Consider the following 15,042-nt stretch of genomic DNA (forward strand, 5'->3'; position numbering starts at 1 on the left):
ACTTTTTAAAATATTGTTATTACAGTAGGAGTGTTTTTGCATTTTTGAGACAGATATTAGGAAATTTAGCTCAAAGAAACTAATTAAACCAAATAAAACTCTTGACTTTTTTCCCAGCAGAAGCTTAATTTGTAGAATGCTGTGTTTAGCTTTTATCTGTAATTTATCACTGCAGCTTTGGGGGATTTTTTTAATTAACAGAGCTGATTTTTGCTGCTAATGCCACCAACAGAATGTGTTGCCAAAGAGACAATTTCTCCATTTCATGACATTTTTTCTGGCCTATGATAATTGCATCAAAATCACTTTGTTTTGAATATTTTTCATCATAATAACTGATTTATTAAACATGGACTCACCCTCATTCATAGAATCATAGAATATCTGGGTTGGAAGGGGCCTCAGGAGGTCATCTAGTCCAACCCCCTGCTCAAAGAAGGACCAGTCCCCAACTAAATCATCCCAGCCAGGGCTTTGTCAAGCCTGACCTTAAAAACTTCTAAGGAAGGAGATTCTACCACCTCCCTAGGAAACCTATTCCAGTGCTTCACCACTCTCCTAGTGAAAAAGTTTTTTTCCTAATATCCAACCTAAAGCTCCCCCACTGCAACTTGAGATCATTACTCCTTGTTCTGTCATCTGCTATCACTGAGAACTGTCTAGATCCATCCTCTTTGGAACCCCCTTTCAGGTAGTTGAAAGCAGCTATCAAATCCCCCCCTCATTCTTCTCTTCTGCTGACTAAATACTCCCAGTTCCCTCAGCCCTCTTCATAAGTCATGTGCTCCAGCCCCCTAATCATTTTTGTTGCCCTTCGCTGGAATATTTCCAGTTTTTCCACATCCTTCTTGTAGTGTGGGGCCCAAAACTGGACACAGTACTCCAGATGAGGCCTCACCAATGCCGAATAGAGGGGAATAATCACGTCCCTCGATCTGCTGGCATTGCTCCTACTTATACAGCCCAAAATGCTGTTAGCCTTCTTGGCAACAAGGGCACACTGTTGACTCATATCCAGCATCTCATCCACTGTAACCCCTAGGTCCTTTTCTGCAGAACTGCTGCCTAGCCACTTGTTCCCAGTCTGTAGCTGTGCATGGGATTCTTCCATCCTAAGTACTCTGCACTTGTCCTTGTTGAACCTCATCAGATTTCTTTTGGCTCAATCCTCTAATTTGTCTAGGTCCCTCTGTATCCTATCCCTACCCTCCAGCATATCTACCACTCCTCCAAGTTTAGTGACATCTGCAAACTTGCTGAGGGTGCAATCCACGCCATCCTCCAGATCATTAATGAAGATATTGGACAAAACCGACCTCAGGACCAACCCTTGGGGCACTCCGCTTGATACCGGCTGCCAACTAGACATGGAGCCATTGATCACTACCTGTTGAGCCCAATGATCTAGCCAGCTTTCTGTCCACCTTATAGTCCATTCATCCAGCCTATACTCCTTTTAACTTGCTGGCAAGAATACTGTGGGAGACCGTATCAGAAGCTTTGCTAAAGTCAAGGAATAACATGTCCACTGCTTTCCCCTCATCCACAGAGCCAGTTATCTCATCTTATAAGGCAATTAGGTTAGTCAGGCATGCCTTGCCCTTGGTGAATTCATACTGACTGTTCCTGATCACTTTCCTCTCCTGTAAGTGCTTCAAAACTGATTCCTTGAGGACCCACTTCATGATTTTTCCAGGGACCGAGGTGAGGCTGACTGGCCTATAGTTTCCCTGATCTTCCTTCTTCTCTTCTTTAAAGGTGGGCACTACATTAGCCTTTTTCCAGTCATCTGAGACCTCCCCCGATCACCATGAGTTTTCAAAGATAATGGTCAATGGCTCTGCAATCACATCCATCAACTCCTTTAGCACGCTTGGATACAGTGCATCCAGCCCCATGGACTTGTGCTCGTCCAGCTTTTCTAAATAGTCCTGAACCGCTATTTTCTCCACACAGGGCTGGTCACCTCCTCCCCATGATATGCTGCCCAGTGGAGTAGTCTGAGAGCTAACCTTGTTCGTGAAGACAGAGACAAAAAAAGCATTGAGTACATTAGCTTTTTCCACATCCTCTGTCACTAGTTTGCCTCCCCCATTCAGTAAGGGGCCCACACTTTCCCTGACCACCTTCTTGTTGCTAACATACCTGTAGAAACCCTTCTTGTTACTCTTAACATCTCTTGCTAGCTGCAACTCCAAGTGTGATTTGGCCTTCCTGATTTTACTCCTGCATGCCTGAGCAATATTTTTATACTCCTCCCTGGTCATTTGTCCAATCTTCCACTTCTTGTAAGCTTCTTTTTTTGTGTTTAAGATCTGCAAGGATTTCACTGTTAAGCCAAGCTGGTCGCCTGCCATATTTACTATTCTTTCTACACACCGGGATGATTTGTTCCGGCAACCTCAATAAGGATTCTTTAAAATACAGCCAGCTCTCCTGGACTCCTTTCCCCTTCATGTTATTCTCCCAGGGGATCCAGCCAATCAGTTCCCCGAGGGAGTAAAAGTCTGCTTTTCTGAAGTCCAGGGTTCATATTCTGCTGCTCTCCTTTCTTCCTTGTGTCAGGATCTTGAACTTGACCATCTCATGGTCACTGCCTCCCAGGTTCCCATCCACTTTTGCTTCCCCTACTAATTCTTCTCTGTTTGTGAGCAGCAGGTCAAGAAGAGCTCTGCCCCTAGTTGGTTCCTCCAGCACCTGCACCGGGAAATTGTCGCCTACATTTTCCAAAAACGTCCGGGATTATCTGTGCACTGCTGTATTGCTCTCCCAGCAGATATCAGGGTGATTGAAGTCCCCTGTGAGAACCAGGGCCTGTGATCCAGTAACTTCTGTTAGTTGCCTGAAGAAAGCCTCATCCACCTCATCCCCTGGTCTGGTGGTCTATAGCAGACTCCCACCACAACATCACCCTTGTTGCTCACATTTCTAAACATAATCCAGAGAATCTCAGGTTTTTCTACAGTTTCATACTGGAGCTCTGAGCAGTCATACTGCTCTCTTACATACAATGCAACTCCCCCACCTTTTCTGCCCTGCCTGCCCTTCCTGAACAGTTTATATCCATCCATGACAGTACTCCAGTCATGAGCGTTATCCCACCAAGTTTCTGCTATTCCAATCACATCATAATTCCTTGACTGTGCCAGGACTTCCAGTTCTTCCTGCTTGTTTCCCAGGCTTCTTGCATTTGTGTATAGGCTCTTAAGATAAGTCGCTGATTATCCTGTTTTCTCGGTATGAGGTAGGAGTCTCCCCGCTTGTGCTTCCTCCTGGTATCCCAGTTCCCCATTTTCTCCTTCCACCAGTGACCCTAGTTTAAAGCCCTGCTCACTAGGTTAGCCAGCCTGCTTGTGAAGATGCTCTTCCTTCTCTTCGTTAGGTAGAATGAGGCTAAATCTTAACAAACATAGGTCCTTAAAAGTCATTTAAACTTGTTGCATTTTCTTAAAAGAAAAAAAAAATTGATTCCAGGTGCTTGTTATCCCCCCCCAGAACTCTAATCTCACTAGTATAGAGTATTCATATATTTTTCTCTGACATATGGAGCATGTGAAGAAACAGAATAATATGTATACTGTTGTATTTCTCTTATATGTGCCCCCAGAGTACATGATCATAAAAGTTTTTGGTGAAATCCTGTTCCCCTTATGTCAATGGGCGATTTAACATTGGCTTCAGTGGGCCCAGGATTTAACCCAGTTTGTATATTTGTGTTTTCTAGTGGTTTCAAATTAGTTACAGTATGTTTGTTTGGCAGTCTTCATGTTTCACTACTAATTTTCTTGTTTTAAAAATTGTTATGGTTGAGAAACTTCCAAGCTTCCTATTGGGGGTTCTTTTAGGGGAAATATGTTGATTTTAGGATTGTCAATATTATTTTTGCTCTGTTTGTTTTTTACGTTTCTACTGTCTTCATTACAGTATTTTACAAAGTTCCCAATGTGCTTAGTGCAGCAAACATACTGTAGCAGCTGAACAGACACTGCAACACACATTGCTGAACACGTTCTAATGCTGGGGTGCAGGTGGGTGTGTTTTAAGATAGAGGCTGGGGGTCTAGATTTGAAAGTGTTTTTTTTTTTCATTGAGGTTTGCTGTCCTTCATTGGTTCTAGAGGTAGGTGCTGCTGTGTTAGGGCTGAGGCTGCATTAAAAAGTTGGCTGATTTTTTTGACCATGTGGACTTGCCTCATTCTTTCAGGTACTCCAAATATTACAATTTTAAAAAATGTGAAGCAATGTAATCTGTTGTTTTTTGCTTACTACTTTCACTGGCTAATCTAAAGATTTCAGTTCCACATATGAATGAGTGGAGATTTGACACATGGTATTTTTATCACTTGATAGGTAACTATGAAAGGGGTAAGTTGTTTACAACAGCGTTAATTAAACAAGTATCGTAGCTTTCTGCCAGTCTCTTTGCAAACTTACAAACAGAAGTGTTAACAAGCACTTGTGTGTGCCTGTATGTTGGCGGAAGAGGGGAATAGGTGTATTAGCTCAGTCTTTCACTACAGTATGTATTATTTTTTAATTCAGCACCTTGGGAGTAATCTGGATTTATTTGAATTTTAAAATATAGTCAGACAACCAGTACTCCAGATGTCTATCTCAGAAATTACAATAAAAAATATAAACAAAGAACCACACATAAATTCAGTCACTCCAGCCCATACCCTTCTCCACATCCTTAGAGAAGGGAGGAAAAACATAGGCTTTGCCGTGTGTCTGGAAGGTTAACAAATCTGGGCTGTGGCAGACCAAGGGAGGGGGAGTAACTTCCAAAACTGGTACAGTGTATGCATGGGATACAAGGGGAATTCCTAGAATACTTTTTTTTTCTTAAATTCACCTATAACTAAAGCTGTATGTCTGGAAAACATTCCTAATGGTGAGTTCTATGTACTGTAGAATAGTTTCCCACAGCAAATGATGGAAGACCTTGTGTTTCATTCATTTTAAAACTAGCTTAAATACCAAGCCTCTACTGTTGGATATGGACCCAATAGATATTTTCCTTTTCCAAGAAAACAAAGCAACTGATCTGCCTTCCAGAACAGATATGTAGATATGTAATGCTGCCTTCCACTGCAGCGTGTGCATTTAGAACACTAGCTGTCTATCAATACTCCGCTTCTCCACTGATACTGTAAATCTCAACATCTATTATACATCAGTCCACCTCCACAATCAAAAGTACGTTACTACCAGCACACAAATGAAGAGCAAATTGGAAATGCTAAGCACAGAATTTGGAGAATATTTAGTGTACCCACATTTTGACCATAGCAAAAGCAGCTGATAGATCTGAGGAACATTCAAGAAATAAGGTGTGTTGGCAGGTGACAGAGGAGATGATTGAATAATTCAGGGTTTAGGAGAGAAAAGATAGAATAAGAGGACTATAATGAATACTTTTAGACCCAAACACTGTACAAAAATACTTCAATTTTAAAAAAAAACTACTAAATGTTTCTCTCATTTTTATATTCCAAAAAACTTAAGTTTTGAACTAAGATCCTAAAATCCAAACAGCATCTGAAACTCTGCCCATGAAACTTAAACCCAATTCTGATCAATGAGCTCTGAAAACAGGTAACAGGTTGTCCAAGGTGGGACCACTAGAATCATTCATGCTGCTCCTTTACTTGCTTTGCAGAGAACATGAGACAAAAAAGGAAGGGTTACAAAAAAGGAACCCTAACTTAGCAGGAAGAGTTCCAGCAGAAATCCATGATCCCTGGCATTTGCCATTCTCTGAAGAAAATAGTTCTGTTGGAGATTGGCTCTACTTCCAAAGAGTTTGTTCAAGAAGCCACAGACTGGCCTTAGCACTAGGAGCTCAGTTTACCCACCAATAGATTACTTTATTTTATACTCAATATGAAGTAGACTTGAATTAAATCCAAAGGGGAATAGAAGGATGGAGCTATAGGGAAGAACACCTACATTTACTAATCTTATCAGCGACTAAGGGGTGTGGCAGCTCAGCAAAAGAGAGGAACCAAGCCATGGGTTATTGGCGTTTATATATCCTCTATTTGAGAACATCTTGGCCTGCATGAGTGCCTTCCAACCCCAACAGTTAAATATTCTTGAATAAAAACAATGAGGAGTCCTTGTGGCACCTTAGAGACTAATGCATTTATTTGGGCATAAGCTTTTGTGGGCTAAAACCCACTTCATCAGATGCATGGAAAATACAGTAGGTAGGTATAAATAAACTGCGAATGAAAAGATAGGAGTTGCCTTACTAAGCTGGGGGTCAGTGCTAACAAGGCCAATTCAATTAGGATGGATGTGACCCATTTCCAACAGTTGAGAAGAAGGGGTATGAACAGAGGGGAAATTACTTTTTGTAGTGATTCAGCCACTCCCAGTCTTTATTCAGGCCTAATTTGATGGTGTCATGGTTCTGTCCTGTCAGCTGCCCACAAGAACTTGAGCTAAATCAAAAGTAGGGAACTTCAGAGACAATTCATGCAGGGGAAGGGAACTTTAGTATTGACAGTAGGCTGGAGAGTGGTAGAGATCAGTTACAAAAGAGGGATCCTTCGAAGTAATCAGCTTTAGGAAGTGTTCAAACATATATTTTTAGCCCTTATAGTACTTTCCCATGTTTTCCCCTAAATTCCTGGCTGTGGTTCTATTTAGAACAACATGTTCTAAACAGTTATTTTAAATATATAATGAAGCTGCAACAAAAGCATGTATCATCGTGGGGAGATAAGATAACAACAATAACTAAAATTCTAACCTCTCTCTTAGATAACCCAGTCATCCTTCATATCTACAGCTGAAAACATTGAATGGAGAACTCCAGGGACATGATTTCCAATTTCCAAAACAGATACAAAATTCTTTACACATTAAGGAGACAGACTGTTTCTGCCCCTTGTGCATGGGGGTGTGGAAGATACAAAGAGCACCCTTCTTTATGTTAACCTCCCCCATGCAAGGAATTTGCACAGTTGCAGGGACTGCTCCTAGGTGGCACCTCATAGAGCATGAGCAAACCCAATATAGGGAAGAAGAGGTGAGACCATCTTCACGAAAGCAGTATATTGTGTATACTTCCATGGCCTTCAATGCAATCCTGTTCCTCTGACACACAATTTGTCCCAATTAATGTTGAATATGCCAACCATATTGTCAGCTTTCTCTGGTTCTCCTCATCAATATCTCCTGAATATATCCGAGTTTGGGCCATGTTGCAGAGCAGCTGGAACTGAAGGTCATTGTTGTTCCATGAGTCTTGCCTCTTCCTCTCTATCAATTTATTTAGCATGTTAATCATAATTATTGTGTAGCCTTATATGTAAATTTAAAAATAAACTACTCTGACCACCAACTTATTGTTAAAGCAGCAAAGAATCCTGTGGCACCTTATAGACTAACAGACGTTTTGCAGCATGAGCTTTCGTGGGTGAATGCCCACTTCGTCGGATGCAAGAGTGGAAATTTCCAGGGGCAGGTAAATATAAGCAAGCAAGAAGCAAGTTAGAGGTAACGAGGTTAGATCAATCAGGGAGGATGAGGCCCTGTTCTAGCAGTTGAGGTGTGAAAACCAAGGGAGGAGAAACTGGTTCTTGCTTGCTTATATTTACCTGCCCCTGGAAATTTCCAGTCTTGCATCCGACGAAGTGGGCATTCACCCACGAAAGCTCATGCTGCAAAACGTCTGTTAGTCTATAAGGTGCCACAGGATTCTTTGCTGCTTTTACAGAACCAGACTAACACGGCTACCTCTCTGATACTCAACTTATTGTTGCTCATTATATGAATTCTGGTAGAACCTTTAGCGTACACACACACACACACACACACACACACACACACACACACAATCTTGAAGATCCCATTGAAGTTGGGGCAAAGATCTGAATATAAAATGTTCATACCTGAACAAGGAATGAGTTTCTGAGCAGGAAGATTTTGCTTTGCAATGAAAATGAACACTGGTCTCACGTGAGTTTGGCAAACTGAGAGGGTGCAGGATTAGAGCGGGATGTACTACTTTGTATATCTTTTTTGAAAAAGTGCATATCCGGCTTTTACATGGGGTTTATGTTGGTGCAGCTTCCCCATATTTCCTTTGAGCACTGTATCTGGGGTTTGCATAAGTGTAACTACACTAGTATAAGTATTTCTAATGCAGACAGGGCCAAATGGCTAAAGATGACTTCTGTGTACAGTAAACAGCTTTAAAATACAAATTAACTGCATAGTGCATTTAGACTTAGGCAGTACTTCTCCAGAATGACAGTCATAGTGATATTTCTCAGTACTTTCCTAGAAAGTAGTCAAGACTCTAGTAAAGTCAAATCTCTCTTTTCTTTCTTTCTTGTCCTTCCTGTACTTCTGAGCAGTTGAATCTAAGTGAATAAATGCTCCAAACTGTCTGTTTTCTCACACAAAAGGGGAAAACAAAGGAAGCTAATGAAGCAGTTTGCTGCCAGCTGTAGAATGTTATTTAATGAAAAAGTTTTTTTGAGCATGGCCAATCTGGAGGGTGGTAGTGGAGGGGGGCGGTTAGATGGAGGGATGAGAAATGTGTTTAAATTATAAGGGACTTCTTTTGTTTTTGTTTTAGCCTTTTGCAGCAGCGTATTGTAATCAAACATGCCAAACCCGCGAACAAACCACAGAAATTGGGCTTGTTTTTGGCGTAATTGGCTTCTGAGTTGCTTGTTGGCTAGTTTTTGGCTTGTAGCTTGTTGCTTCTTGTTTTTGATCGGCTCCCGGCAAGCAGGGGTAAAGGAGGCAGAGAGTCAGGGGTGCACAGCAGGCCCACCACAGTCCCGGGGGGGATTTAGTCACATAGAGTGTTGGGGGTCTTAAGGATTGCCTTGTTTTGGCCTTGTTTTGAAATGGGATCAGCTTGATTTTTGGCTCATTGTGAAAGTCAGGGTGCTTATTTACCGAGTGAAAGTTGACAACTGTGATTGCTCATAAATACGTTCATGTTTCTTCAAGTGATTATACTAGTAAAGACTCTTTCAATAATTACCTACACTTAGGCAAAACTGCCATCAAGAGGTTTCTTAAATGTATCCGGCAGCGGAAAGGGAGGCCCAAGTTTAAGAATATACACAATTGTCTGCTTCCATGTTTTTCCTTCTATAGCTTAAACTAAGTTTTGTGTTACTCTAAAACTTAGTCATTACATGTTTCCCATACAGCTGAGTAGGATGACCAGACAGCAAGTGTGACAAATCGGGATGGGGTGGGGGGGGGGTAATAGGAGCCTATATAAGAAAAAGACCCCAAAATCGGGACTGTCCTTATAAAATCGGGACATCTGGTCACCCTACAGCTGAAAGACTATATCCCTGAAAATGACACAGCTCAGGTGAAAGGGGTCTGAAATCTATGCCCTTTATGAATGAGAATCTTGTGTAGGCTCTTTTCTCCCTTTCTTCATTACCTCTTCTTCTTAATGGTTGAAGATTGTTTGACTTGTGCTGGAATTTTTTTTGAAAATATGAAAAAGTTAAAAAATGTTATTTTAAAAGGTGGCCATTTTTCAGAAGAAAATAAGTTCAATTCCAAAAATTTAACCAGCTCTAACTGGAAATAAACTGTGCCTGTTACTTTCTCCATAAATGTGGATGGTCTAAGGGTGAAATGGATTGCCATGTCTGATATTTTGCTGCAGAAGTCACAGGTCAAACATGACAGATTTCTGAAAGTATAGCAACAAAAGGAAAATTACTAAGGTTTTAATGGAAATTGATCTATGCAGTGGACAGTGCAACATCATTTTGTCATTTAATTTTAAAGTCTGTCTAAAGGTATTTTTAAAGGAAAATGGTGACATGGATTTAAATTGGCAATTCTGTATGTAACAACGTGGTTGTTGGACTAGAAAAAAGACCTTTTAAGGATAGGCTATTTCTTTGAAAGTAGCATGCAAATATAGGCAACTAACATGTTTAAACCTACTTTGAAATGAAATTAATTATTAGGATTATCTTTGTCAATCCAATGTCAGTGAAACCAATGATTCCAAAGGTCTTTAATGCAATTTTAGATGGCATCCTACATTTTAATGGTCGTCTAATGGCATTTATCTCCCTATGTTTTCTCCACAGATACCACAACGTATTCCACTGAGCGATCTGAGCACTTTAAGCCATGCAAAGACAAGGATCTTGCATACTGTCTCAATGATGGGGAATGCTTTGTGATTGAAACCTTAACTGGATCACACAAACACTGCCGGTAAGTCACTGCACCAAATGTTTTGGCAAAAAAACTTGCAAAAATATTTGGCAATATCTAAGGATACAACATTCACAAAATAAATATATTGACCTAGAAATCACATGTACATATACAAATTAGTGGAAAGTACAGATGATTGGGTCTGTCTTGCTTGATTTTTTTCTAATATGTAGTTTTATTTTTGTAGGAATAAAGTAGGGAAAGAAGAAGCAATGCTTTGATTGGCTGCATTGATGAGAATGATGCTTAATATCCTAGTGTTTTCCAAAATGACAGTCCAGTCCAGATACAGAAATGTAATTTTATTCATACAATTTTAAGCAATTACCTTAACTTGATGTTTTAAATTATCAGTTTCCATGTATTTGCATAGTCAGATCAGCATTTTGACGATAGTGCTCAACTAGGGAAAAAGAAGCTCTATTCATGGATCTAAAGGATTAACAGTTGTTATATCTAACTGTGCACAACAGAAAAGGGTTGTGGAGCTGTCATGAAGCTTATGTGCATTTTGACTCCTTTACTCTTACTTGTCTGTTACCTTTCAGGTGCTATATAGAAATTATGTAATTTTTGAAGTAGGAAGCGATTTTAAAGATTGCTTAAAAAGTGATCCATATTATCAGAGATTCTGGCCACTATAAGTGGGGCAGGGGAAAGAGCAGGAATCCTTTGTTAACTCTGTCCTCAAAATGAAAACAAATGAGAAAATAATGCAGACTGTTGTGATTTTGTTTTTGTTTTTAAATATCCAAATATTTAAAAAATAGTATCTGTCTGAAACAGGATCAGATAAATAGAACATTCAAATCCTCCTTTTTGGACACTTTAATTGGAATACAGTACAGGCATATAAAATGGATATTTACAAGCATAAATGCCAAACTGAGACATCCATATATGACAGAAAGCTGTGGTAAAATTTTCAAAAGCACCTACATAACTTGGAGACTAAGGCTCAGATTTTTAAAGGTATTTAGGCATTCCTGCACTTAGCATTGCAACACCTAACTGATTTAGGAGCCTAAATATAACTTGGGCACTTAAGATCTGAAGTCTCATTGACTTTCAATGAGATTTAGGTTTGTAAGGTCCTAAATCATCTAGGTGCTTTTGAAAATTTCACCCCTCTTCTTGGAGTGCCCATGTTTAAAAGTTGGGCTGTTAAAGGTTAATGCACCAATCAAATTATCAGAAAAATATCCCTCAAAGCTTTTTATGTTTAGTGTTGCGCTGGTAATTTGTTTTTCCTTTCAATTTGTATATGCTTCAGTGATCATTCATCTCTCTCCATTATTTACTCTTCTCATATGACACACTTATTAAATTAATTATTCTGAATCATGAAGCATGGAAAATGATGACATCTCCTCACCAAACCATCATAAAATTTTATAACTATTTTAAAAAATTGTTTTATTAAGCCAAGTATGTGATTTGTACCCTTCATTTGGAAACTAAGAAAACTACAGTGCAGGGAATCTGTCAAATATTTGGGTACTTTTCATTTTCTGTGGAGGCAGATTAAACAAAACCAACAGGACATAAGGAAATTAATATAGTCCTTGTTAGCCAGTTCATAAGATTCATTTCTGTCAGCAGATATTTGGCTCAGTCTATTTTTGTAATTATATATTGGTTATATTGATTAAATACCATCAGGAATAAATATTGACAATGAGCTGCTATTTTCTTTGTTCCACTTTCAAGGTCTTTCACTTTGCTTGTCCTCCCCAAGTTCCTGTTTATTCACTGTGGCCATAATGTCACTTAAATGGTGGTTCTCTCAGAATAATGATATGGCATGGGTACTGCAGCTTTCCTGATACTGATACACCTTTACAGAAAACCATTATTTCATGTTGTTGTTCCTCACATGAATAAGAATCACTGGCTTGTCCATTCAGGCTTCTGGCCATGACATATGAGAGACAGAATATTGAGTTATCCATCATTCAATGGGTGGGATGTCTTCACCTTCCTTCCTCTCCTGCATTGCTTTTCCCACGGAAAAATGGTGCATGTCACACAGTTTGTAAGACTCAAGGGAAATGCTGTAATGGGATTCTGCAGAAATTACTCTAAAACAGTGGTCCCCAATGTGGTGCCCGTGGGCGCCATGGTGCCCACCGGGGCATTTATGTGCGCCCACCTAGTGCCTAGCAGGGGAGAGAAGCCACGGCCCTGCGCCTGCTGGGGACAGAGAACTCAGGCTGCAGGCGCAGTGTTCTCTGTTCCTGGCAAGTGCGGGGCCTGCCTAGTGCCCAGCAGGGGAGAGAAGCTGTGGTCCCAGGCCTGCCAGGGACAGAGAACTCCAGGGCTGCAGGCGCCAATGTTCTCTTTCCTCGTGGCTTTTCTCCGGCTTCTCTCTTGATTCATATATTATGTAATATTAAATATGATTTTTTTGGTATTATTTAATGTACAAATACAAAATAAGTCTTGAAAAATTGTTGGTGCCCACCACACTCTTCTGAAAACATGAATGTGCTACTGGCCACAAAAAGGTTGGGGACCACTGCTCTAAAACATACAAAGTGTAATAAAGAACAAGGTCTTTTATACATGCTTGGATCTTCTAAAAAATTCTATAGCATTATAGAATTCTTCATAGTAATCTATAAAAGGTGGTTCAAAAAAACCTGTAGAAAGGTTAGCATGTTTCTTTAAATTCTATAGTTTTCCATAAGGTTACCAGGTACGCAAAGTATATAAGGAGGCGCATCTCTCACTGAATCTCTGTTAAAATACCAACAACTTTGACAATGACTTTGCCCTGAATAAACTGTGAATAACGTAGCATCAGATATTCACTCCCTATTTGGATGAAGCAATAATTACTTCGTCCTCTAAATTTTGAAGCTAGGATTCAGGTTTCCTGACACGACTACACTGGGAAAATTTGTACCTTTTTTCCCCAGCACCAGTGCCATCAATGGTATTAGCACTAGTGTGGTTGGGGTATAGGGATTTTTCCCTACTGTGTCACATTAGTCTGCTCTGAGACAGTAGTAAACACATAACTTCATTAGCACTTATGCCGTTGGTAACATTAGTACATCTGACGGGTGCGGAAAAATAGTTAGCAATTTTTTTTGGTTTATATGAGTATTATGTGACTCCCATTGATGTTAGTTATTGTGTTATATCACCATACACCAAGTTATATAATACATTCTCATTAGGGTTTGATTCTGCATCTGATCCATGAGTAGAACTATTTATTTCAATGGGGGTTTGGCAAGCAGAACATCTGAAGTTTGCAGACCTTGATGTTGACACAATCATTGGGCTCGCATTGCTCAGGTCAGAACAATGTTAATTAATTAAATATTTCATCTGATGATAACTTTTTGTGAGAGTGTATATCAGTAGAGGAATGCTGTTTCTGTAGAAACAAACTTTAATAGTTCTTCCAGCAATTATTAAATATTTTGAGCAAGATGCTTGACCCTCCAAGCTCTGCCATTATGCCACTGGCAGCACAAAAGGAGTTTTAAAGCTTTCTTACATGGGCAGCTGGGAATTCCATCAGCATGGGGGAATCCATGAGCTGAGAAAAGCCATCATAGCTGCCTCTATTACATCCCTCCAAATCCCCACTGAATTAGGGAGCAAAAGAATGCCTGGCTAGAGAATGCTACACACTGCCAGTCCCTGCTGACATAACTTTTCCTTTGGGGTCTGCTGCAAACTGGCAAATTTAAAGCAGCATTTGGGCTGCTCTGATTGTCAGGGGCTGATCTGAATTCCCAGAAATGGGGTAGGAAGGTGGCTGAAAGCCACTGTTGCTGTGATACACCAGAGGAACTGTACACAGAACTCCATCTATGTATCTTATACTTACAGAATGGTCTCAAAAAAACCCTGACCCTCTTTGGCACCGCAAGGTATGAAAGTATTTGGGCTCATTCTAGTTATATAATACTATGATGTATTAGGTCACTCTTCAACTAAAATAGAGAATGGTAGAAAACTGAGTGGTTTCAAAAGCTATGTTTGCTTGAAATTCTAACTTGTGCCAATACTTATATAGAATTTTGTATAAGGAAGAAAACCACCAAGTTTCTCTTGGATTCTCACAGCCATTCATAAACAAGGATGCATTTTGTGCTTGTTTTGCATTCTATTTTCAAATATGTGTGTTTAGTGTTCAGAAATATTAAGGTATGATAGCATTAACCTGCCCATGAATAGTGTAGATTGGCACTAGAAAGAACTTCTCAGACACAGCTATTCCCTGGGCTGAAGTGTGCTTACTGAATACAGATGCTTTTTCTTAAAACTGAAGTCTTAAGTTGTAAATTTAGAGGTTGCACAAACATATAATGTAGTCTGATTTTTTAATAACTAATTTTTTCAAACGGCTTCATTTGCTGAATCTGTGATAAGGTTATCTGTGTATCCGCTAATACAATAATGGGTCAATTGTTGAGCAATGAACATGCCAGTATCTGACTGTATACAAACCAAGTTAAATGGAAAATCTGGTGTCTGAAATAACGTTTTCTGTGTCTTCCTTTTAAATAAGGTTTTATTTTAGAGAATATTTGTAGCTCTCAAGCCCCTATCTTCTGTGTTGTTGTTTTTTTCTGCCTTTTCTTTTGCCCAACTCTCAGTAAGGACTGGAAAAAGGAAAGGTCCCGATGGTTCCTTTCCATAGAAATAAACTCAAGGAGGAGAGGAACCCCCAAAACACAACAAAGAAAAAGGTTTATAGAATGGGCCGAGGTTGTTGGCTAGAACACTTGCAGAAACTAAGGATCCAGGGGGAGAGAATTCTAGTGCCATCTCTGTAGATCTCAAAGCATTT

The 15,042-nt window shown here is 39.8% G+C and overlaps 1 protein-coding gene across 2 annotated transcripts in view; it reads left to right on the forward strand.

Annotated features, from left to right (window-relative positions):
• The window catches only part of NRG3 (neuregulin 3), a 935,382-nt gene that overhangs the window by 403,540 nt on the left and 516,800 nt on the right, over positions 1-15,042 (forward strand). For both annotated transcript variants that reach the window (XM_045022796.1, XM_045022797.1), the window contains exon 2: positions 10,097-10,226. In XM_045022796.1, coding sequence (XP_044878731.1) covers positions 10,097-10,226 — 130 coding nt within the window. The remainder of the gene's footprint in view (positions 1-10,096; positions 10,227-15,042) is intronic.

This window comes from Mauremys mutica, chromosome 7, assembly GCF_020497125.1.
Source record: "Mauremys mutica isolate MM-2020 ecotype Southern chromosome 7, ASM2049712v1, whole genome shotgun sequence".
Lineage (NCBI taxonomy): Eukaryota > Metazoa > Chordata > Testudines > Geoemydidae > Mauremys > Mauremys mutica.